This window comes from Neocloeon triangulifer, unplaced genomic scaffold (assembly GCF_031216515.1).
Source record: "Neocloeon triangulifer isolate White Clay Creek 2 clone unplaced genomic scaffold, ASM3121651v1 ptg000014l, whole genome shotgun sequence".
Lineage (NCBI taxonomy): Eukaryota > Metazoa > Arthropoda > Insecta > Ephemeroptera > Baetidae > Neocloeon > Neocloeon triangulifer.
The window spans coordinates 28,963,317-28,990,071 of NW_026775556.1; the positions used below are offsets into that span (position 1 = coordinate 28,963,317).

Sequence of the window (26,755 nt, forward strand, 5' to 3'; positions counted from 1 at the left end):
TGTGGCGATGACACTTTTTCTGGTTGATTAGAATTTATATAAAAAGTGCGTCTATTTGTCTTTTAGTCGAGGGAGCAATTTTTATGGTGCTCCATATTTTTTTTGTTGCACAAATCGTCAAGTTTTATTGCAGTTTCGCGTTCAGCAGGCTGAGAAGAGATTCTTAGAACTATTTTGAGCGCATAGATGTGGCGATGACACTTTTTACTGGTTGTTTAAAATTTAAATATGAAGTGCGTCTATTTGTCTTTTAGTCGAGGGAGCAATTTTTATGGTGCTCCATATTTTATTTGTTGCACAAATCTTCAAGTTTTATTGCAGTTTTGCGTTCAGCAGTCTGAGAAGAGATTCTTAGAACTATTTTGAGCGCATAGATGTGGCGATGACACTTTTTACTGGTTGTTTAAAATTTAAATAAGAAGTGCGTCTATTTGTCTTTTAGTCGAGGGAGCAATTTTTATGGTGCTCCATATTTTATTTGTTGCACAAATCTTCAAGTTTTATCGCAGTTTTGCGTTCAGCAGGCTGAGAAGAGATTCTTAGAACTATTTTGAGCGCATAGATGTGGCGATGACACTATTTCTGGTTGATTAGAATTTATATAAAAAGTGCGTCTATTTGTCTTTTAGTCGAGGGAGCAATTTTCTTGGTGCTCCATATTTTATTTGTTGCACAAATCTTCAAGTTTTATTGCAGTTTCGCGTTCAGCAGGCTGAGAAGAGATTCTTAGAACTATTTTGAGCGCATAGCTGTGGCGATGACACTTTTTCTGGTTGATTAGAATTTATATAAAAAGTGCGTCTATTTGTCTTTTAGTCGAGGGAGCAATTTTCATGGTGCTCCATATTTTATTTGTTGCACAAATCTTCAAGTTTTATTGCAGTTTCGCGTTCAGCAGGCTGAGAAGAGATTCTTAGAACTATTTTGAGCGCATAGATGTGGCGATGACACTTTTTCTGGTTGATTAGAATTTAAATAAGAAGTGCGTCTATTTGTCTTTTAGTCGAGGGAGCAATTTTTATGGTGCTCCATATTTTATTTGTTGCACAAATCTTCAAGTTTTATTGCAGTTTTGCGTTCAGCAGGCTGAGAAGAGATTCTTAGAACTATTTTAAGCTCATAGATGTGGCGATGACACTTTTTCTGGTTGATTAGAATTTATATAAAAAGTGCGTCTATTTGTCTTTTAGTCGAGGGAGCAATTTTCATGGTGCTCCATATTTTATTTGTTGCACAAATGTTCAAGTTTTATTGCAGTTTCGCGTTCAGCAGGCTAAGAAGAGATTCTTAGAACTATTTTGAGCGCATAGCTGTGGCGATGACACTTTTTCTGGTTGATTAGAATTTATATAAAAAGTGCGTCTATTTGTCTTTTAGTCGAGGGAGCAATTTTTATGGTGCTCCATATTTTTTTTGTTGCACAAATCGTCAAGTTTTATTGCAGTTTCTTGTTCAGCAGGCTGAGGAGAGATTCTTAGAACTATTTTGAGCTCATAGATGTGGCGATGACACTTTTTACTGGTTGTTTAGAATTTAAATAAAAAGTGCGTCTATTTGTCTTTTAGTCGAGGGAGCAATTTTCTTGGTGCTCCATATTTTATTTGTTGCACAAATCTTCAAGTTTTATTGCAGTTTCGCGTTCAGCAGGCTGAGAAGAGAATCTTAGAACTATTTTGAGCGCATAGATGTGGCGATGACACTTTTTCTGGTTGATTAAAATTTAAATAAGCAGTGCGTCTATTTGTCTTTTAGTCGAGGGAGCAATTTTTATGGTGCTCCATATTTTATTTGTTGCACAAATCTTCAAGTTTTATTGCAGTTTTGCGTTGAGCAGGCTGAGAAGAGATTCTTAGAACTATTTTGAGCGCATAGATGTGGCGATGACACTTTTTACTGGTTGTTTAAAATTTAAATAAGAAGTGCGTCTATTTGTCTTTTAGTCGAGGGAGCAATTTTTATGGTGCTCCATATTTTATTTGTTGCACAAATCTTCAAGTTTTATTGCAGTTTTGCGTTCAGCAGGCTGAGAAGAGATTCTTAGAACTATTTTGAGCGCATAGATGTGGCGATGACACTTTTTACTGGTTGTTTAAAATTTAAATAAGAAGTGCGTCTATTTGTCTTTTAGTCGAGGGAGCAATTTTTATGGTGCTCCATATTTTATTTGTTGCACAAATTTTCAAGTTTTATTGCAGTTTTGCGTTCAGCAGGCTGAGAAGAGATTATTAGAACTATTTTGAGCTCATAGATGTGGCGATGACACTTTTTCTGGTTGATTAGAATTTATATAAAAAGTGCGTCTATTTGTCTTTTAGTCGAGGGAGCAATTTTCATGGTGCTCCATATTTTATTTGTTGCACAAATCTTCAAGTTTTATTGCAGTTTTGCGTTCAGCAGGCTGAGAAGAGATTCTTAGAACTATTTTGAGCGCATAGATGTGGCGATGACACTTTTTCTGGTTGATTAGAATTTAAATAAGAAGTGCGTCTATTTGTCTTTTAGTCGAGGGAGCAATTTTTATGGTGCTCCATATTTTATTTGTTGCACAAATCGTCAAGTTTTATTGCAGTTTCGCGTTCAGCAGGCTGAGAAGAGATTCTTAGAACTATTTTGAGCGCATAGATGTGGCGATGACACTTTTTCTGGTTGATTAGAATTTATATAAAAAGTGCGTCTATTTGTCTTTTAGTCGAGGGAGCAATTTTTATGGTGCTCCATATTTTTTTTGTTGCACAAATCTTCAAGTTTTATTGCAGTTTTGCGTTCAACAGGCTGAGAAGAGATTCTTAGAACTATTTTGAGCGCATAGATGTGGCGATGACACTTTTTCTGGTTGATTAGAATTTATATAAAAAGTGCGTCTATTTGTCTTTTAGTCGAGGGAGCAATTTTTATGGTGCTCCATATTTTTTTTGTTGCACAAATCGTCAAGTTTTATTGCAGTTTCGCGTTCAGCAGGCTGAGAAGAGATTCTTAGAACTATTTTGAGCGCATAGATGTGGCGATGACACTTTTTACTGGTTGTTTAAAATTTAAATATGAAGTGCGTCTATTTGTCTTTTAGTCGAGGGAGCAATTTTTATGGTGCTCCATATTTTATTTGTTGCACAAATCTTCAAGTTTTATTGCAGTTTTGCGTTCAGCAGTCTGAGAAGAGATTCTTAGAACTATTTTGAGCGCATAGATGTGGCGATGACACTTTTTACTGATTGTTTAAAATTTAAATAAGAAGTGCGTCTATTTGTCTTTTAGTCGAGGGAGCAATTTTTATGGTGCTCCATATTTTATTTGTTGCACAAATCTTCAAGTTTTATTGCAGTTTTGCGTTCAGCAGGCTGAGAAGAGATACTTAGAACTATTTTGAGCTGATAGATGTGGCGATGACACTTTTTACTGGTTGTTTAGAATTTAAATAAAAAGTGCGTCTATTTGTCTTTTAGTCGAGGGAGCAATTTTCATGGTGCTCCATATTTTATTTGTTGCACAAATCTTCAAGTTTTATTGCAGTTTCGCGTTCAGCAGGCTGAGAAGAGATTCTTAGAACTATTTTGAGCGCATAGATGTGGCGATGACACTTTTTCTGGTTGATTAGAATTTATATAAAAAGTGCGTCTATTTGTCTTTTAGTCGTGGGAGCAATTTTTATGGTGCTCCATATTTTTTTTGTTGCACAAATCTTCAAGTTTTATTGCAGTTTTGCGTTCAACAGGCTGAGAAGAGATTCTTAGAACTATTTTGAGCGCATAGATGTGGCGATGACACTTTTTCTGGTTGATTAGAATTTATATAAAAAGTGCGTCTATTTGTCTTTTAGTCGAGGGAGCAATTTTTATGGTGCTCCATATTTTATTTGTTGCACAAATCTTCAAGTTTTATTGCAGTTTTGCGTTCAGCAGGCTGAGAAGAGATACTTAGAACTATTTTGAGCTGATAGATGTGGCGATGACACTTTTTACTGGTTGTTTAGAATTTAAATAAAAAGTGCGTCTATTTGTCTTTTAGTCGAGGGAGCAATTTTCATGGTGCTCCATATTTTATTTGTTGCACAAATCTTCAAGTTTTATTGCAGTTTCGCGTTCAGCAGGCTGAGAAGAGATTCTTAGAACTATTTTGAGCGCATAGATGTGGCGATGACACTTTTTCTGGTTGATTAGAATTTATATAAAAAGTGCGTCTATTTGTCTTTTAGTCGTGGGAGCAATTTTTATGGTGCTCCATATTTTTTTTGTTGCACAAATCTTCAAGTTTTATTGCAGTTTTGCGTTCAACAGGCTGAGAAGAGATTCTTAGAACTATTTTGAGCGCATAGATGTGGCGATGACACTTTTTCTGGTTGATTAGAATTTATATACAAAGTGCGTCTATTTGTCTTTTAGTCGAGGGAGCAATTTTCTTGGTGCTCCATATTTTATTTGTTGCACAAATCTTCAAGTTTTATTGCAGTTTCGCGTTCAGCAGGCTGAGAAGAGATTCTTAGAACTATTTTTAGCGCATAGATGTGGTGATGACACTTTTTCTGGTTGATTAGAATTTAAATAAAAAGTGCGTCTATTTGTCTTTTAGTCGAGGGAGCAATTTTTATGGTGCTCCATATTTTTTTTTTTGCACAAATCGTCAAGTTTTATTGCAGTTTCGCGTTCAGCAGGCTGAGAAGAGATTCTTAGAACTATTTTGAGCGCATAGATGTGGCGATGACACTTTTTACTGGTAGTTTAAAATTGAATAAGAAGTGCGTCTATTTGTCTTTTAGTCGAGGGAGCAATTTTTATGGTGCTCCATATTTTATTTGTTGCAAAAATCTTCAAGTTTTATTGCAGTTTTGCGTTCAGCAGGCTGAGAAGAGATTCTTAGAACTATTTTGAGCGCATAGATGTGGCGATGACACTTTTTCTGGTTGATTAGAATTTATATAAAAAGTGCGTCTATTTGTCTTTTAGTCGAGGGAGCAATTTTCTTGGTGCTCCATATTTTATTTGTTGCACAAATCTTCAAGTTTTATTGCAGTTTCGCGTTCAGCAGGCTGAGAAGAGATTATTAGAACTATTTTGAGCTCATAGATGTGGCGATGACACTTTTACTGGTTGATTAGAATTTATATAAAAAGTGCGTCTATTTGTCTTTTAGTCGAGGGAGCAATTTTTATGGTGCTCCATATTTTATTTGTTGCACAAATCTTCAAGTTTTATTGCAGTTTTGCGTTCAGCAGGCTGAGGAGAGATTCTTAGAACTATTTTGAGCTCATAGATGTGGCGATGACACTTTTTGCTGGTTGTTTAGAATTTAAAAAAAAGTGCGTCTATTTGTCTTTTAGTCGAGGGAGCAATTTTCTTGGTGCTCCATATTTTATTTGTTGCACAAATCTTCAAGTTTTATTGCAGTTTCGCGTTCAGCAGGCTGAGAAGAGAATCTTAGAACTATTTTGAGCGCATAGATGTGGCGATGACACTTTTTCTGGTTGATTAAAATTTAAATAAGCAGTGCGTCTATTTGTCTTTTAGTCGAGGGAGCAATTTTTATGGTGCTCCATATTTTATTTGTTGCACAAATCTTCAAGTTTTATTGCAGTTTCGCGTTCAGCAGGCTGAGAAGAGATTCTTAGAACTATTTTGAGCGCATAGATGTGGCGATGACACTTTTTCTGGTTGATTAGAATTTAAATAAAAAGTGCGTCTATTGGTCTTTTAGTCGAGGGAGCAATTTTTATGGTGCTCCATATTTTTTTTGTTGCACAAATCTTCAAGTTTTATTGCAGTTTTGCGTTCAGCAGGCTGAGAAGAGATTCTTAGAACTATTTTGAGCGCATAGATGTGGCGATGACACTTTTTCTGGTTGATTAGAATTTAAATAAAAAGTGCGTCTATTTGTCTTTTAGTCGAGGGAGCAATTTTCTTGGTGCTCCATATTTTATTTGTAGCACAAATCTTCAAGTTTTATTGCAGTTTCGCGTTCAGCAGGCTGAGAAGAGATTCTTAGAACTATTTTGAGCGCATAGATGTGGCGATGACACTTTTTCTGGTTGATTAAAATTTAAATAAGCAGTGCGTCTATTTGTCTTTTAGTCGAGGGAGCAATTTTTATGGTGCTCCATATTTTATTTGTTGCACAAATCGTCAAGTCTTATTGCAGTTTCGCGTTCATCAGGCTGAGAAGAGATTCTTAGAACTATTTTGAGCGCATAGATGTGGCGATGACACTTTTTCTGGTTGATTAGAATTTATATAAAAAGTGCGTCTATTTGTCTTTTAGTCGAGGAAGCAATTTTTATGGTGCTCCATATTTTTTTTGTTGCACAAATCGTCAAGTTTTATTGCAGTTTCGCGTTCAGCAGGCTGAGAAGAGATTCTTAGAACTATTTTGAGCGCATAGCTGTGGCGATGACACTTTTTCTGGTTGATTAGAATTTATATAAAAAGTGCGTCTATTTGTCTTTTAGTCGAGGGAGCAATTTTCATGGTGCTCCATATTTTATTTGTTGCACAAATCTTCAAGTTTTATTGCAGTTTCGCGTTCAGCAGGCTGAGAAGAGATTCTTAGAACTATTTTGAGCGCATAGATGTGGCGATGACACTTTTTACTGGTAGTTTAAAATTAAATAAGAAGTGCGTCTATTTGTCTTTTAGTCGAGGGAGCAATTTTTATGGTGCTCCATATTTTATTTGTTGCACAAATCGTCAAGTTTTATTGCAGTTTCGCGTTCAGCAGGCTGAGAAGAGCTTCTTAGAACTATTTTGAGCGCATAGATGTGGCGATGACACTTTTTCTGGTTGATTAGAATTTAAATAAAAAGTGCGTCTATTTGTCTTTTAGTCGAGGGAGCAATTTTCTTGGTGCTCCATATTTTATTTGTAGCACAAATCTTCAAGTTTTATTGCAGTTTCGCGTTCAGCAGGCTGAGAAGAGAATCTTAGAACTATTTTGAGCGCATAGATGTGGCGATGACACTTTTTCTGGTTGATTAGAATTTATCTAAAAAGTGCGTCTATTTGTCTTTTAGTCGAGGGAGCATTTTTTATGGTGCTCCATATTTTTTTTGTTGCACAAATCTTCAAGTTTTATTGCAGTTTTGCGTTCAGCAGGCTGAGAAGAGATTCTTAGAACTATTTTGAGCGCATAGATGTGGCGATGACACTTTTTCTGGTTGATTAGAATTTAAATAAGAAGTGCGTCTATTTGTGTTTTAGTCGAGGAAGCAATTTTCATGGTGCTCCATATTTTATTTGTTGCACAAATCTTCAAGTTTTATTGCAGTTTTGCGTTCAGCAGGCTGAGAAGAGATTCTTAGAACTATTTTGAGCGCATAGATGTGGCGATGACACTTTTTCTGGTTGATTAGAATTTATATAAAAAGTGCGTCTATTTGTCTTTTAGTCGAGGGAGCAATTTTTATGGTGCTCCATATTTTTTTTGTTGCACAAATCTTCAAGTTTTATTGCAGTTTTGCGTTCAACAGGCTGAGAAGAGATTCTTAGAACTATTTTGAGCGCATAGATGTGGCGATGACACTTTTTCTGGTTGATTAGAATTTATATAAAAAGTGCGTCTATTTGTCTTTTAGTCGAGGGAGCAATTTTTATGGTGCTCCATATTTTTTTTGTTGCACAAATCGTCAAGTTTTATTGCAGTTTCGCGTTCAGCAGGCTGAGAAGAGATTCTTAGAACTATTTTGAGCGCATAGATGTGGCGATGACACTTTTTACTGGTTGTTTAAAATTTAAATATGAAGTGCGTCTATTTGTCTTTTAGTCGAGGGAGCAATTTTTATGGTGCTCCATATTTTATTTGTTGCACAAATCTTCAAGTTTTATTGCAGTTTTGCGTTCAGCAGTCTGAGAAGAGATTCTTAGAACTATTTTGAGCGCATAGATGTGGCGATGACACTTTTTACTGGTTGTTTAAAATTTAAATAAGAAGTGCGTCTATTTGTCTTTTAGTCGAGGGAGCAATTTTTATGGTGCTCCATATTTTATTTGTTGCACAAATCTTCAAGTTTTATCGCAGTTTTGCGTTCAGCAGGCTGAGAAGAGATTCTTAGAACTATTTTGAGCGCATAGATGTGGCGATGACACTATTTCTGGTTGATTAGAATTTATATAAAAAGTGCGTCTATTTGTCTTTTAGTCGAGGGAGCAATTTTCTTGGTGCTCCATATTTTATTTGTTGCACAAATCTTCAAGTTTTATTGCAGTTTCGCGTTCAGCAGGCTGAGAAGAGATTCTTAGAACTATTTTGAGCGCATAGCTGTGGCGATGACACTTTTTCTGGTTGATTAGAATTTATATAAAAAGTGCGTCTATTTGTCTTTTAGTCGAGGGAGCAATTTTCATGGTGCTCCATATTTTATTTGTTGCACAAATCTTCAAGTTTTATTGCAGTTTCGCGTTCAGCAGGCTGAGAAGAGATTCTTAGAACTATTTTGAGCGCATAGATGTGGCGATGACACTTTTTCTGGTTGATTAGAATTTAAATAAGAAGTGCGTCTATTTGTCTTTTAGTCGAGGGAGCAATTTTTATGGTGCTCCATATTTTATTTGTTGCACAAATCTTCAAGTTTTATTGCAGTTTTGCGTTCAGCAGGCTGAGAAGAGATTCTTAGAACTATTTTAAGCTCATAGATGTGGCGATGACACTTTTTCTGGTTGATTAGAATTTATATAAAAAGTGCGTCTATTTGTCTTTTAGTCGAGGGAGCAATTTTCATGGTGCTCCATATTTTATTTGTTGCACAAATGTTCAAGTTTTATTGCAGTTTCGCGTTCAGCAGGCTAAGAAGAGATTCTTAGAACTATTTTGAGCGCATAGCTGTGGCGATGACACTTTTTCTGGTTGATTAGAATTTATATAAAAAGTGCGTCTATTTGTCTTTTAGTCGAGGGAGCAATTTTTATGGTGCTCCATATTTTTTTTGTTGCACAAATCGTCAAGTTTTATTGCAGTTTCTTGTTCAGCAGGCTGAGAAGAGATTCTTAGAACTATTTTGAGCGCATAGATGTGGCGATGACACTTTTTACTGGTTGTTTAAAATTTAAATAAGAAGTGCGTCTATTTGTCTTTTAGTCGAGGGAGCAATTTTTATGGTGCTCCATATTTTATTTGTTGCACAAATCTTCAAGTTTTATTGCAGTTTTGCGTTCATCAGGCTGAGAAGAGATTCTTAGAACTATTTTGAGCGCATAGATGTGGCGATGACACTTTTTCTGGTTGATTAGAATTTAAATAAAAAGTGCGTCTATTTGTCTTTTAGTCGAGGGAGCAATTTTCTTGGTGCTCCATATTTTATTTGTTGCACAAATCTTCAAGTTTTATTGCAGTTTCGCGTTCAGCAGGCTGAGAAGAGATTCTTAGAACTATTTTGAGCGCATAGATGTGGCGATGACACTTTTTACTGGTTGTTTAAAATTTAAATAAGAAGTGCGTCTATTTGTCTTTTAGTCGAGGGAGCAATTTTTATGGTGCTCCATATTTTATTTGTTGCACAAATCTTCAAGTTTTATTGCACTTTTGCGTTCAGCAGGCTGAGACGAGATTCTTAGAACTATTTTGAGCTCATAGATGTGGCGATGACACTTTTTCTGGTTGATTAGAATTTAAATAAAAAGTGCGTCTCTTTGTGTTTTAGTCGAGGGAGCAATTTTCATGGTGCTCCATATTTTATTTTTTGCACAAATCTTCAAGTTTTCTTTTAGTTTTCCGTTAAGTATGCTGAGGAGAGATTCTTAGAACTATTTTGAGCGCATCGATGTGGCGACGACACTTTTTGCTGGTTATTTTTCCCTATACATTAGCATTGGGTTTTAGAAATCAATTCCTATATGATATAGTAAGAAGAATGAATTTATTGGGAGAACTGATTTTTTTTTTAAATAAACCGTTTGGTATGTGAATTTTCTAATATAATTTTTGCCTCGAAAACTGCGCGATTAATAGTGATAAAAATTTCAAATACTCACGTTTATATGAATCTCCAATTAATTAATTAAAAATAAAATCATAAGGTAGTTGACGTAAAAAATATACATTTATCTCAACGGAAAAGGAAAGTGTAGATTTCATAATCTACAGAAATTTAATCGGGACTAAAAAAATAAAAAATAAATTTCAAAAGAAGATCTTCAATAATATAATTAAATAAAATTGATAATTTTTAGCAAATTTTTTTTCCTAAACCTGATGAACCTTCTCTCATCTTTAAAAATGATTGAAAATCTGATTACATGACATTGAAATCCTGAATTGTTTAAGCAATTTTATAAAAAGAAATGTGTGAAATGCGATAAAAAAAAAAAAATAAAGAATCTCATTTCTTTCTGTCATCCCCCGCTGCAAGTCGAAGTTTATTTGATCAAAAGTCTGGCCGTGTTTTTTTTTTTTTTATTATTATTATTTTCGCGGTGTTTGCACAGAACAAAAACCAACATTATCTCGGTGGAAGGCGATGCGCCTGGAATCGATTTTCGGAGATTAGAATCCGTGCGTGGAGGAGCATTATGGTCTCGACGGCGTTCTTATTCTCTCTTGAGAAATTCGGGTGTGCATCTCGGAGCTATTTCCGACGCCATCACTGCGATAATGAGAAGACTCGAGCGGCCCAGCCACCCACTTTTCTTTCACGCAACACACCGCTCGAGAGCAGCCCTTCTGCGTCATTGAGTGCATACTCAAATGCGCCTCTATTAGGGCAGATCAAACGACTCCAGATATCGACCCCGACGCGTTATGCCACCTCAAGTTACTTCAAGGCCTGCTTAAAGGCTTTGCCTCCCCGGAAAGATATTGGCCCACAAGAATGGGTGATTGATATGTAACAATAACAAAGCCACAAAACTTCATGACAAATAAATAAAATAATTTTAAACAAGCCTAAATTTATTAAGTTAAATATCACAAATTCGTCTTTTTTATTAAAATTGCTTTTTATTTAATGATTTCCTTTTTGTCTTATAATTTAAAAATTTGTTTAGTTATTTGCAAATTTGCGTGTAACCTGGAGAAATCTAAAAACTTGCCTTATTACATTTTAAAATTCATGTATATTTTGTTCACGTTAATGGAATAATTCTCTGTAGATCAGTCATAATTGAAAATAGAGACAATAGAATAATCGATCAAAAAATCAAATTATTGCAACCAATTATCGCATAAATATATGTGTATAGAATTATATTTGTATAAGTAAGTTTTGAATTATTGTGCTCTTGCTGAATTTCATTCTCCCTGATTCTGTGTTTCATTTAACCAAAAAAATTTAGTGAAACATAATATGAGACTTTCTAAATTCTCCCAAAAATTTGATTCATTTGATGATGAGCTTTTTAAATTTTAGAAATGTAGAATTACGGGGAATCAAATTTCAGTCTATTTTTCTTGCTAATGAAATAGGGTTGCAGACTGTGACCGAAACTGGTAGAGCCGTCTTGATTTTGAACAATTTTTAATAAAAATAATTTTTTACAAAAAGGCCGAGTTCTTCACTTCCAGTCTATCTTCGGTGGTTTTTCTGTAATGTTATTTTATTTCTATAGAACAAAAAATTCCTCCAAGAAAAACGTACATTCAATTTATTGTTTTTCAACCCTTGACAAAAAAAAATATAATAAAACGCAACTATTTGAGCAAAAAGTTTGTAGTTATTGAGACGAGCAATGATTGTGATTTTTATTAAATTTAATTAATTAGTGTGATTTTTTTATTGCTTTACTTTGGAAGATTTTCAATTTAGTTTACGCGCCAATGATAATTTAAAATAATTAAATAAATAGTTACAACATTATCTTACATATTTTTCAAGATTTTATAGTGAAAATTGAATTTTTAGCAAATTGCAATTCAATGTGTCTCCTTTGTAAAAGAATCACCAATATGTTTCTTCTGCTAAATTTGCAATTAATATAACCTGCTTTTAAAAAGGACCAAATACCAAGCGGGCTTTGTCGTTTAAGGAGTCGTGCATACACAATTCTTTTGTCCGGCCACAACACACAACTTCTTGTTCTCTGGCTCGCTTGTTCATGAGAAGAAACAGCCCTTCTTCGGCGTGCTTTCACATTTTTCGCCTCTAAATGGAAATTTTTAATGAGCTTGTCGAGGAGAGCGCCGTGTTATTTTCTCTCTCGCCGCAAAATGTGTGTGTAGTATTTTTTTCACGGTCTGGCTGAGCATAATGCACCTGGCTGGAGTGGAGAGAGGCTTATTCGCTTGTTCCATTGAGGGCGAGCACATTGTGCAATGAAATGTGTGAGGGTGGCTAATTATCACGGCGTCGCGAGCGCAAGTGTGTTTTTTCTCCGTCTCCGCCCGCTTTTCATTTCCATTCATTGCATTCACGCGAATTTCCCTTTTCACTCTCCCGTCGGAGAGCAAATTAGCAAAGAGCAAAGCAAATTTCGCTCTTTTGACTCAAAGAAATTAAAGAAACTGCGAGGCTTTCTTCTTTTTTTTTGTCTCAAGAAGTGATTTAAAAAAAGAGATCAAACCAATTAATTTAATATGCAATGCTGCAATGAGAAACTAGAAATTAATTTTATAGATTAATATATTATTTTGCACTATTTGTTTTAGTTTGAGGCGAGGCCCCGGAGCAAATGTACAAGACAGCAGCGGCTACTCTGCACTTCACCATGCTGCTCTCAACGGACACAGGTACTCATTTATTTTAAATTAATTCAATTTAAATTAAATAATTAAAGTATTAAAAATGAAACACATTAGTTCCGGTTGGGGATAATTTTGATTTGATTTTTCTCCAAATATTTTTCCTATTTATTGTGGATGCAGGATTTTTTTAACTCTTTAATCTCTATTTTTCGCTTAATTTAGATAAAATACTTGATTATTGTATTTTTGCGTTTTTTTTCTACTGGACACACATACCAGGAACTAAATAGAAAAATCTAGCCTTTTTTTTCAATATTTCCATAGTTGCTTTTTAAAAAAAGTCGTTTGTCTTTTCCAAAGCCGTGTGTTTTTCTTTATCTTTGAATTGATAAGGTCAATGCATATAGAGGCTGATTTAAATTTTAAAATATTAGCGTGACACAAATTGAAATAAAAAATGGGGCCAATAAAGAAGTGCGGGTTATAGAGTTTTCTTTCCAATTTTTGCCAAAGAGTTGTCCGGCATGAGGCGCAGCATCGACGCGCTGGCCGAGCAAGTCTCGGTCGGGCTACGTGGGACAGTTCCGGTAAACATCAGGCGATCGCTGCCAAGAAAGGAGGCCGGCCCTTCGGCCGTGCGCCACCTGAGTAGGCAGCCCGCCCCATCGGATACATCCCCGAAGATCGCCGCACCATCACCCTCTAAATCCACGTCGATTAATTACAGAAGACACTCAAAAAACTCAATTGTAAAGTCCCGTTACAAAGTCGCTTAAATAACTTAAAATTACTAAACTTAAATGTTCGAGGCCTAAAGACACCCGACAAATATACTGAATTTACTAGTTTTATACATGGCTTAAAAGAACGTCCAGATATAATTATTATTACAGAACATTGGTTAGATTCACATGAGGTAAAAACTTTTTATCTGGAGGGATTTGAGTTGTTAGCCTATTTTGGAAGAAGTAAAAAGAAATATGAAAGAGGTGGGGTTCTAATCCTAAAAAATAAACTTATGAAAGGCTCAACTAAAATAGTTAAAATGTTTTCTAGGGAAATGTTTTTTGAATTCTGCGCAAGTAAAATATCTGTCGGGTCTGAAAATATTTATGTTATTGGTGTTTATCGCCCAAGTAATCCAAGAGCAAATGCAATAGTTCCTGAATTTTTAGAACATTTAGACAATGTACTCATGCAATCCAGATTTAGTGGTCACGTAATTCTAGCTGGGGACTTCAATATTGATCTTCTCTGTGATGATCAAAACAGCACTAAATTAAAAGAGATTACTAATTTTCACAACCTGCACCTGTTGAATGAAAAAAAAGTAACTAGGGCAAATGTAAATGGGGGTACACTTCTTGACCATGTATATACTAATTTTAATTTGGAAAGCACTTTTAAAATAATTCCAATGACTTTTTCTGATCACTGCGCAGTGTATGCGTCGATTGCACTGCCAGTCGAAAAACTTAAAGATACGTTTAAATATGTTAGATGTTATACTGATGAAAATTATCAAAAATTTAATTCCTTGCTTGAACTTGAAAGCTGGGATCAAGTCTATAAGGCTTGCTCAATTGATAGTAAAAGCGAGGCCTTTATGAACATACTCGTAAGATACTTTGAGATCTCTTTTCCAAAAAAACGTATTACACTAAGGGCTAATCAAACTGGGAAAATTAATTTATCACAAGAAACAAAAAATTTACAAAAGCAGATGATTGAACTTAGCAAAGAAATAAAAGCTAACATGGATCAAAATCTTAAAACTGATATGAAGCAAAAATTAAAACGTATTAAGAAGGAAGTTATAGATAACATCCAAAAGGAAACAAAATTAGTAAATGGCAATAAAATATTAAAGGCAACAAACAAATCTAGCGCAGCATGGAAATTAATTAATACTCAATGTGGAAAAAACAAAAATGCAGAATTCATTGAAAAGTTAACTGTAGATGGTGCTAGTGAAACAATCAAATTAAATATTGCTAATTGTTTGAACAGTAAATTTGTTGAGCCTGAACCCGACACTAACAGTATTAATTTAAATAATTGCTCAAAATTACCGGATGAAGCTTACTGTATGGCACAAGGTCTTGAGTTAATGGATGAATTTGAAGTGTATAGTATTATCAACAATCTTCCATCTAAAAAATCGTTTGGTTGGGACGGAATCTCAACTACTGTCTTGAAAAAGATATCTATGCTTATTACAGTTCCACTCACCTATCTGATAAACCAGTCCTTCCTGGAAGGGAGATTTCCCGACAATATGAAACTAGCTAAAATTACTCCGTTATTTAAAAAAGGCGATAAGGAAGACCCAGCTAATTATAGACCAATTTCAATTACATCGGCAATATCTAAAGTTTACGAAAAATCCTTCTTGCACAGACTTGAAAGTCACCTGAATGTCAACAATATCTTAATTCCCGAGCAACACGGTTTCAGGAGAGGAAAAAATACTGTAACTGCGCTCTATAGCTATGTGACCTCATTATATGAATCGGTTGAAGCAAGAGAGAAAGTAAATGTAATTCTGTACGACTTCTCAAACGCGTTTGGAACTCTGTATCCACCTCTGCTCGTGCATAAGCTAAAACAATACGGCCTACATAATAACTTGCTCTCGTGGCTCAATTGCTTTTTGACCAATAGGAAACAATTTGTACAGCTCAAAAATCTTGGTTGTGATAGATATGAAGAGTATATAAACTCAGATGTGTTAGAAAGTAATATGGGTGTGCCCCAAGGAACAGTTCTCGGGCCAATTGGTTTCTCTATGTACTTAAATGATATTCCTCTCGCTGTTTTTTTGGCCCTTCTGATCCTCTTTGCAGATGATTCTACGGCGATTGTTAAGGGAGGATCATTTTCTGAAGTAAACACAAAAACAGTGGCAGTAAACGATAGTTTTACCAGCTTTGCTAACGACAATTTTCTAAGAATCAATTCCAAAAAAACCAAAATATTGCAGATTCACACAAGTCAAACGAAAAATATAGTCCAACCTGTTATCAATATTCAAGACCAAGTTATAGAAATCTCAAAGACCGGCAGACTCTTAGGAGTAGAAATAAATGATACCTTAAATTGGAGTGATCACTGCGATAGGGTTGTTAACAAACTTAGAGGTGTCTCCCATATATTTACTAGGTTAAAATATAAAGTGTCAGACGATATTCTTAAACTGATATACTTTGCTCATGTACAGAGTCATTTAATGTATAGTATTGTGATCTGGGGAGGTTCTTGTCATCTTATAAAAGTATTTCGAGCACAAAAAAGAGCCCTGAGAGCTATGGCTGGCGTCCGATATTGGCGATCAAATGAAGCGCTGGACACATGTAAACCATTATTCTCTAAGTATAATATTATGACTGTGCCTTCTCTGTACATTCTCGAGTGTATTAAATTTCTAGTGCAAAACCGCAGGCTATTTCAGAAATATAGTGATAACGAAGATATGAGGAGGGTAACTCGATATAATCAAGTAAACATTTGTGATAATGATCTGATTGTGAAGGAAATTAAGCTAAAAAAATCTGTTGAAAATCCCGAGTTTATGATACCAAGAATATTTAATGCCTTACCTGTAACATTGAAAATCCTCGAAAGTGACGAGGTCCTTGTAAAGAAGGTTAAATCTTTTGTACAAGAACATCAATTTTATGACCTGAACGAGTTTTATCGTTTGAATAATGTACTGTACTCTGACTTATTTTAAAAAGTTTTTGTTACTTGTAGCAATGCTTAACAAAATAAAACATATTGAATACTTGAATACTTGAATACTTTCATCTAAGTTCATCTCACTTTTTATTCCCAATCAAACTTTCATTTTCAATGCAAAAAATAAATGTTTTGGTGTTTCCTTACAATATAACAACCTTATATTTTACATTTTTAAACACGATACAAATATCATAAAATATGTATGTCATCGAGAATAAAAAAAAAAAATTATTCATTGGCTAGATCTTATGCTTATTTTTCTTTTTGGCGAGAAGCTTTACACAATTTTGCTTTTTAAATAAAAATACTCTCTTTTTTTTGTCACTTAGGGAGGCGGTGGAGCTTCTGCTGGCGCACGAGGCGTCGGTCAACATTGTGGACAGCAAAGGGTCGTCCCCTCTGCACCTCGCCGCGTGGTCCGGCAACGAGGACGTCGTCCGGCTTTTGCTGTGCCGCGGCCCGTCGGTCCCCAAAGTTAACCTCACTGTGAGTAAAGCGTCCTTTCATTCATCCTCCATTCACTCTTTCGCTGTTCATTTGAACGGCGCGCGCGAGTGTAATTATCTAAATGAGAGGAGCTCATCCAATTTGGAGAGTCAAAAGTTGGCCCAGGCAAAAGGGCAATATTGCTGATTAAACGCGCGCGCCCATTCACCATTTGTCCGCCCCTTGCTTCTTGAAATGAAATTTAACGAATTACTTACTCTCCCAAACAGCATTCAAAGCTCGCAAACACACAAAGTGTCCTTTTGCTGGCAAAACATCTGTCGCTCTCTTTCATACAAATAAGCAGTGCAGTTGTTGCAATTTCGCAGTAGTTTGCTGCAAGTGAGCATGTATAGGGGAGGGGAAGTAATAATAAATCGGGACTAATTTGTTGGAGCACTCAAATTAACTTAACTTCCTTTTATAATTTGTCGAGTATTAAAAACATTAATCTTTTTACGGTGATTGGAACCAGACCGGATCCAATAAGGTAAAAGATTGAAATTTGGAAGAATGTAGGCTAATTCTTTATTTGTAAGACGACGCTTGACGAAATTATTGAAAATTTGGATTACATATTGGCAGACAACAAAGCATTGAATCAACATCAGATCCGAATCTGATCTGATAAAGTGATTAAAATTGGCAAAAATATATAATTAAATTTTCGTAGATGACACTAGATGTCAAAACTAGGCCGATTTTAATAAGTAAATTAATATTGTCTTAACATAAATTGAGGCAACAACATTTAAGCATAACAAATTATGCAGTTCTGTTATTATTATAGCTTTATTAAATTACGGAATGTAAAAACATATCATATCTCCCCAGCGACCCATCCAAATATAAATTTCAGACCTAGATTTAAGACAAGCACGACTAACTTGATTTCAGTAATAAATGCAGTTTATCACAAGCAAAAATGATTGGCTTGTTTATAATTGACTTCTCTAAAACTTCTCTAAAAACAATGTTGATTTTCGATTTAATCGAGGATTTAAAAAAAAATATTTCATTTATGGACTCTCCACCGTGATCAGTTTAGTCGCAAATCTGATGATATTTTAATTTCAATATCACCAGTTATTAATATGGCTTAGCAAGGTTCTCTAAAGCCATTCAAGATATATATGTACTGAGCGTTATTTCGAGGCTCGCATGGAGTATACAAAAAAAGGTTTAACTTTCTCACTCGGCCACCAAAATTGATGAACATTTCATAACCTCTCGCTCATTATTATTTTTAAAATTTACTTGATCTCTTTCTCTCGAATGCTTTACTTGGAGTAATTCGCTGAGATAACGTTGAAGAAAAGCATGCATTAATGTCTTGATTTTGCCACTAATTCCGCAAATTATCATTAGACTTAAAGCAAACAGAGTCCGGGTCATCAAATACTCTAAAAACATGCTGATTTTTTTTATATATTCGTGGATTTTAATAATTCAGCATTTTGCAATTCATTGGTCAAAGTTAATTAGATGTACTAAAAAATGTCCTTTTCGTGGCATTTCGCAATTTGTCAAAAATATGTCAACCTTTTGAAGCGCTTTTTCGGCGGTGTATGCTGGCCATTTTTACAGTGCATATATAGTTATTATTTCAGTGACTAGTTCAAAAGAAGCGCAGGTTCAGTGACCTTTTCTTCTTCTTCAAAAAGTTCCTGAGTGTTGCCCTTATGAGCAAATTTATCCCCAAAAGGAAGATGTCGTGAATTAAGCACAAAAATGATCATCTCAAAAGACCTTCCTTTGTCCAATAACGCCCTGTGGGATATTTCACAAAAGCGAGAGAAAATTCGCTCACACATACACATCCCTTCATTAAATTTGTCACGTGCGTGCAGCGACAGTCTTTTCCACTTTTCCAAACATATTTAGAGAGAAAATTCTCCAGAGGGTCCGGGAAGCTCACCGGAAAAAAAGACACACCACGCGCATTAAAATGTCACGCACAGGTGAAGAGCGCAAATAGAGTCGGTTCTTTTTATTTGAAAATAAAAAATCTGTATATACCTGCGTACTTTCGCTCTGCCACCTTTCAACTTTGGAAACACACGCGCTGCCTGCTAAGTATTCACGCTCCCGCGATTCTCGGGATGATAAAAAAGGAACGAGGTGCTGCATGTATGTGCAAACACCTTTATTTTCGTGGAAATGCGCGCGCGTATCTCATGCTCCAGGTGTTTCATCTCTCGTACTTCTCGTGCTTCCTTCCTTGTCAGGCGAAAATTTCATATTGTTTTAGGCGAAAATTATGTGCGGGCGTGTGGCTTTTATTTGCGCTTATTTAATTATGGCAGCGGGTTTGCCGTGTGTCGTATTTTATTAGAAACGCCTTTTTCTGGATACAGCTCATGCGTTTTCAACAAAATTTCCACTGCTCCGATCGGTGACCAGCGTTTTCCATATTTATTTCCTGAACGTTTTATTGTGAAATAGTTTTTCAGTTTTGAACTTATTAATATTTGTAAATATTATTGATTTTACGTTAAGCCTGTTTAAGGTGATTCTTCTACGGGGTTTTGGCCAAAACTAGAAATGCTGCAATGGATTTCAAATGAATCTGATTATAAAAGTTGAACTACATATTGTGTGTTAATGTTTCAAGTATAGAAATGATTTATTTTCGCCCCATCGCTTCTTTACAGGGGGCCAAAGTTATGTCCAAAGGTCGAAAACGGTTAAAAATCCATGTTTTTCTACCTTCTTATGCTCGTAACTTTCCATTTTGCAAAGTGAACTATATTTTTCTAGCTTTCGATTCGCAAGATGTTAAAGTATCCAAAAAAAGCTAAAAAAACTGTAACTCTTCTGTCATTTAATCACCGCCTGAGAAATAGCATTTATAAATGGCCCGTTAAAATTGAAAAAATTTGATTTCTCAGGGGGTGATAAAATGACAGAAGAGATATACTTTTTTTGCTTTTTTGGATACTTTAACATCTTGCGAATTGAAAGCTATATAGAAAAATATAGTTCACTTTGCAAAATGGAAAGTTACGAGCATAAGAAGGTAGAAAAACGTGGATTTTTACCCGTTTTCGACCTTCGGACATAACTTTGGCCCCCTGTAAAGAAGCGATGGGGCGAAAATAAATCATTTTTATACTTGAAACATTAACACACAATATGTAGTTCAACTTTTATTATCAGAATCATTTGAAATCCATTGCAGCATTTCTAGTTTTGGCCAAAACCCCGTAGAAGAATCACCTTAATTGTTTCATGTTGGAAGTTTACATTTTAGTGTGCAGAGTTACTTTTAATGATAAATACAATAATGATTATTAATTTTGACATCACCATACGATTTTAGTTTGTTTCATTTGACATTAAAAAACTTTCATTTAAAATCACAACTTAATGTTTTCTAAGTAGTCAATTTTTACAAATATAATATTGATATTAAATTATTTAAATAAAACAAAACACAACATATAAACCAAAAATTTTGTAATTACAAATTTAAATATTTGTATTAACTAAGCAATTAACTTTTGTTGCAGACCAAAGATAACGAGACTGCTCTGCATTGTGCGGCCCAGTACGGGCATACAGTGGTAGTTGCACTTCTTCTCGAGCACGGCTGTGACCCCAACATCCGCAATTGTCGCGGGGAGACTGCACTAGATCTCGCGGCTCAGTATGGAAGGTCAGTAATCTCGAATAATTTCTCAAATAAGTTCTGATTCATGAATAATTGACACAAATTTGATGGATCTTGTTTTGTGCTGCAGATTGGAAACCGTAGAAAAGTTGTTAAGGACCCACCCGGAGCTGATAAGGCAATATGCTGATGCGCCGCCCCGCACGGTCTTCCCTTTGACGCCTCTGCATCGTGCCAGCAAAAATGGGCACAAGTGAGTATACTGAATATTTATTATTTAGAAGAAAGAAAAACTTCTTTCAAATACATGTTGCCTTGAGCTATTGGATGTCAAAGAAAGTGACACTCGAGGGTTGAATAATGAACCAGGCTTTTCGTCAATCAAAATAAGGGCATGAAAAATTTTGGCTCAGTTAAATTGTTTGTATTTATTTCTTGAAAAGGACTGCGTGATTAGCTGAAACTATTTGTGCTGATTTTTGAGAAGCAAAAACAACTTTCTCAGCGAAGAAAATATTGGCTCACCATTTTATCACTATATTTTGACCTGAACTACTTTTCACGTTTGGAGAAATCAATCAGAAATTTGTGAAGGAAAAATTTGAAACTAAATAATGGTGCTCTACCCAAAGAGCAAATGCAATGAAAAAAAATTTTACTTTCATTCTTCTAGGTATTTTTTAAAAGCCTTCTCTTCGTTTTTGTTCGTCTCGTAAAGTCTCTTTTTGAGGCGTTATCGCGATTCTTTATCGATCTGCAAAGCCAACAAGGGTTTAATCCAGCTTGCCAGTTTTGCAAACCGCTCTCCTGCTTGGGTGGAAAGTGAAATCCAACCTGATGAAGAGGATGAGTTTCGACGTCGAGTGGCACACATACTTATCAAGTGGCAGTGCATATCGATTTTGTCATTTTGCCAGAGTTGAAAAAGCAGCCACTCTCCGAAAGTAAACTTTTCGTGGACGTCGATTTTTTTTTTAAATTCGCAAGTACTTAATATTATGAGCATCAAGTGAGTTCCCTGAAATGGTGAAAGAAGTCAAACGGTAAATATTAATAAAAATTTTGATTTGGGACGTATTTATGCTAGAGAATTTAATAATAAAAATACCACAATTAAAATAACCTCTATTTAGGCAATTTAAATTCAAAAAATTATAATAATAAATATTTCTTTACAAACTTCTTTCCTTAAAATTACTCCTCACTTTGGTAGTGGAAAACTAATGAACTCTGCCCTGCTGGCAATTTAATAATAATTCGCACACAGAGGCGGCGATTTATCAAATGCAAATGTTTTCCTCTCTGGTGCTCGCTGGGCAGAGAGCGAGCAGTTCACGCTCCATTCACCAAGATACAACAAATTGTGTTCGCGTGTATGTATGCAATTTGCCGCATGTGTGTATCGTCGTCTCGTCATTTAGTGTGTGTGTGTGTGTCGTGGTCTGCTCACCAAAGCACAATGCGCGCTAATGTCGGCAAACTGGCCGCCTGTTTGCATTAATGCTTGGCGGCGCAAAAGCGTTCGCTATTTACCAGCAATAATAACGCCCAGCCGGACGCGCTTGCGAGACGGACGCGTCCAATTGTTTGCGAAATTTGTTTATTTATGCAGTCTTTCGAAGACCGCTCGTCCGTGTGATTGGACATTGGAAACGATCGCGAAATTTGCACATCTTTCTGCGAAATGCTGAAATCAATAGAATTATGCTGCAACTCTCAATAAAAGTGTGTTTCTACTAATTATTTTTTAATAAAATAGATATTAATTTAAAAATGGCATTATTTAAATTAAGAGACTTAATTATTAAACAGCATACAAAAAATTGAGAGGATAACGGACTTTTGTCTTTGTTATTCAAAGTTTCCAAGCGTAATTAAAATTATTACCAATACTATCTACAGTCTTTGTGTCTGATTTCCGAGGATTGTGAATTAATTAGAAATAAAACAATTGTAATGGATGAAAATAATAAAAAGATAAAATTCATTACATTCTCATTGTGAGCTGTACATTGATATATGGAGTCAACTTTACCAAGAAACTCTTCCAACGCCCATGATTTATTCTAACGAGAGTGAATTAATTTTAAGATTAAAAAACTGTAACTGTTTATTCTTTATTAGTAAAATAAAAAACCAATAACATTATTATTTAATTAAATTATTTTTAACAACTTTTTTATATTTTATTAATTTTTTTGTTTATATTGGTTTTTTAGTAATTTTTATAAATAAATCATATTATTTTTCCATTTTGTATGGTTTATTTTTGCAGCAATATTTAATTTATGAATAAAAATTTGTATTAATGGTCGCATAGCACACTATGTGAAATATTAAAATTTCCTTTCCAACAAAAAATTGGTTCAAAAAATGTGTTATTTCTCCTAACAATCAATTAAATCTGATTACTAATGATGGCTATATCGCACCAAAGCTGGATGAATATTTTTATCCATTGCATCGATTTTCTTTGTTTGACTTCAGGGCGGTGGTGTTGGTGCTCTTGGAGGCTGGGTTCCCCGTGAGCGCCCTGACGCCCGCCGGCACAGCCCTGCACGAGGCGGCCCTTTGCGGCAAGTTGGAAGTCGTCAGAAGCCTGCTTGAGCACGGCGTTTCTCTCAATGCCCGCGACCAGGGCAACTTGACTGTCCTCGAAGTCCTCGCGCAATTTCCTGCGCACCTAACGCACGAAATGTCAGCACTAATAACTAGGCACAGTAAGTGCTACCCATTTAAAATTTTTTACTGAAATTTGCAAAAGAGAAATTAACATTAAATATAAGAAAATGGAAAAAAATGTATTTTGAATTAGAATATAATTAAGTGCTGAAATTTCTTGTTTCTACTAAAAAAATCAATTCACTTCAAACGAAAATTAATCGCAGTAAAATTTCACTCAACCGTTTTAATTTTTGAATTTAATCTCGTACAAATAATTCTAATTTTTTCAAAATTATTTGTCCAGAACTTAGGAAGGAAACTAATTCTGGGACGCTTCCATCTCCGGCCGTGGGTGAAGACAAAGAAAACACGGAGCCACTTCCTCCTATTCCTAGCATAGGCAGTCCCTATGAAAATGTGCGACTCACCCCCAGAGGAGGCCGAATGTCGGAATCTCCAGGCGCTTGTTCACCCTCGCAATGGAACTACTACGAACAAGAAGATCGCAGAATGTAAGTTAATAAATAAATATTTTAATTACGATATAGAAATTTAGGTCAAATACACTGAAATAATTTTCATTCTTGGTTTTATCAATCATTTGATTTTTGTGGACTAAAAATTTAAATTAAATAATGCGAGATTTTTTTCATTTGCATGTGATTCACGAGTATCAAGGATTGACTTGTAATGTTTAAATTTGAAATTTAGCTTTTTCTATACGAGTTTTTTTTTGCATTAATTTTCTTACTCTGGGAAAATTTTTTTTCAATTAGAAAACCATTCTAAAATTTCTAAAAAAAAATATACCACTAAAGAAATTACAACTGTTACTTCGAATATAACTTTTTTTTCAAATGCAATAAAGTTTAAGACTGGCATCATATTTACTTTCCCTTTTGTAGAACTTTGATAAATATTTTAAAGCACCGGTTCTGGTTTCACTCCTTGTAAATCGCCACAAAAATACTGCACAGAATGTCACGCATCACGCAAAGAAACTCGTCCATTGTTTTGTTTTGAATCTGATGCATTCTCTCGCTTCCAATTTGGGCGCAAACAGGAAAAACTTGTCTGACAACGGCGGCTTGCTGGCCAAGTCTCTGGACTCGAGCGGCTTCGTTTCGCGCTCGATGGAGACGAGTTGCTTCTCGGCCAAGTCGATGGACTCGAGCTACCTGTCCGAGGAGCTGTCCAGTTCTTCCAGGCTGTCCTACCAGAACCACGGCGTGCGCGACGTCGACCAGCTGAGCGTGTCCTCCAGTTCCAGCATGACGGGACCTTCGATTTCGCCCAGGGAGAGGTTTGTGCCGCCGCCCGACATGGACCGCCACAGCCACGACAGCAACTACCTGCCCATGAGTGGAAAATCGAATAACAACGCCAAAGTCTCAGTAAGTTTCTTAAATCTTGATAATAAAAAGTTTAAAATTATCGTTAAAATTGGATACATTTTTTTTTCATAAGAAGACAAAAAACGGGCGGTAATTTAAAACAATATATTATCTTTATTTTTGTGGTAGAATTTCACAATCGAGGGTTGATTCATGGTGATTTGAATTTAAAATCGGCTTTTCCTCGATGGGTTTTTGTGAGTTGTTTATTGTTTCAGAATATGATATTGTTTTTTTCTGAAACTCACAAAAACTGATCGAGGAAAAGCCGATTTTAAATTCAAATCACCCATTATCTTTATATTGAAATTGAATTTAATGAAAATGGATGGGTAACATTTTTTTACAAATTAATTATTCAACAATTTGAGACGTTTTTTGACCTCTAACTAGTTTGTTTTTGGACTGTTTTCCAGGGTTTAATCACTTTCTCAATTTTAGCTATTTTAAGCACTAAGGACTACTGTGGTCATTAATAATTAAATTTGGTCAATAAATATTTCTGCTTTTTTGTTCGTGATTGATAATTTTTATATTTAGTTGCAAAATAGTATGGATTGAGGGCTTTTGGTAGCTTAAAATTTTAATAGAATTCAGAATATTTTGTGCTCTTTTATTTCCTTACATCTGGGAAACGTGAATTCTTCTCAGATAATTGTTAATGTGCGTGTTCTGTTCAAATTAGTGTAGAGTAGTGTTTTGTTTGTGTTGTAAAGTGTAAAGCAGTTTCAGGGGTTAATTTTTTAAGAGGTTTTTCCGTGGATTTACTGAAACTGTGCGAGAAACACTTGGCTTTAAAGAATGGAATATACAAACCAAAATTTTGACTTTTAATTGAGAAATTAATGTTTAAAAATGTCTCAAAAAGTAATATTTTTGAGTCACAAAAAATCAAAATTTCAATTAAAACTCGGAAAATTAGGGTAAACAGAGCAACATAACTGGCCTGGATAGCGATTTCGCCCGATTCCAGTGCTCATCAGCAGACCTGAATGTTTTGACTCACAAACTAAGACTGCGGCAGCTGTGTAGAATGAGGGGTAGGAGAGCGAAGGGTGCATTTTTTCTCAATTAAAAGTCAAAATTTTGGTTTGTATAATCCATTCTTTAAAGCCAAGTGTTTCTCGCACAGTTTCAGTAAATCCACGGAAAAACCTCTTTAAAAAAAGTGAATTCTTATTTCATTTCATTTTTTTTTTTTTTTTTTTTTAATTTTCAGTCTTTTTGTTAAGGAATGTGAAACTCAGCGTTCCTTTTATACTAGTTGATTCTAAATCCTCTTTAATTATCCTTTTTAAATTTTTTATTTTTAGATAACCAATTTGTAAAAAAAAAAACTTAAATAATTAACAAAATTAATTATAGTTTTACTGATAGATATGTGCCCAGATTTCTTGTAACTAAAAATTCCCATGTTCTGTTTGGAAAATATTTAATTTGAAAAAAATATTTAATTACGCAATTGAAATAATTTGATTTTGAACTTTTTTGTTTCAGCCAACTCCTCCAAAAAAGCCGCCGCGACGCAACCTTTCTGTGTCACCGACGCACAACAACGAGAAGAACTACGCGTGCAGCAACTACGAGTACCTGTTCATGGCCCGCAGCGGGGCCAGCGGCGCCGGCGACGACAAAAACCTGCGTCGGGGACGCAGCACGGACCAGTACATTGAAATGCGGGCGCCGCGCAGCAATTCGGGCCTGCAGTTGCCGCTTTCGAGCAGCGTCAGCGTCGACGCCGACGACCACCTGCGCCACAAACGCAGCGACAGCGCGTGCGAAGAAAGAATCACGCACGATTTTGAACCGAACCACACCGAACGCAGACACACGACCATCGGACAGTACGAGCAGAAACCGCACAACTACCCTCGGCGCAAGTTGCGGCGCCAGTCGGACAGGCCGTACGAAAATTTTGAGCCGAGCTGTCCCGGAAACCAGGACGTGGTGCCCACGTTTGTGTCCTCGGCGTACATCCGGTTGCGGCCGTCGCAGGAAAACATGGTCGAGAGCGCCGAGGCGGCCAAGCGCAAGAAGAAGACGACCAAGACGCCGCTCAGCCCCACCAACTACAAGCAACCACCCACGCCTGACCACCCACCCCCGTCGGCCTTTGACGCGGAAAGGAGCATTTACGAGAGGATCAGACCACTTAGCCAGGTAGGAAATTAATTCTTTATTCTCCGTTCGATACATTGAAATACACAAAATCTTTCAAAATCACAAGTCAAACACAACATGAATTAATAAAACATTGAAAATACAA

The 26,755-nt window shown here is 35.6% G+C and overlaps 1 protein-coding gene across 1 annotated transcript in view; it reads left to right on the forward strand.

Moving 5' to 3' along the window:
- The window catches only part of LOC132201952 (ankyrin repeat and SAM domain-containing protein 1A-like), a 66,356-nt gene that overhangs the window by 21,516 nt on the left and 18,085 nt on the right, over window positions 1–26,755 (forward strand). Inside the window, exons 2-9 of the mRNA XM_059628522.1 lie at window positions 12,556–12,636; window positions 16,662–16,818; window positions 20,331–20,476; window positions 20,562–20,684; window positions 22,919–23,151; window positions 23,400–23,607; window positions 24,159–24,489; window positions 25,987–26,649. Coding sequence (XP_059484505.1) covers window positions 12,556–12,636; window positions 16,662–16,818; window positions 20,331–20,476; window positions 20,562–20,684; window positions 22,919–23,151; window positions 23,400–23,607; window positions 24,159–24,489; window positions 25,987–26,649 — 1,942 coding nt within the window. The remainder of the gene's footprint in view (window positions 1–12,555; window positions 12,637–16,661; window positions 16,819–20,330; window positions 20,477–20,561; window positions 20,685–22,918; window positions 23,152–23,399; window positions 23,608–24,158; window positions 24,490–25,986; window positions 26,650–26,755) is intronic.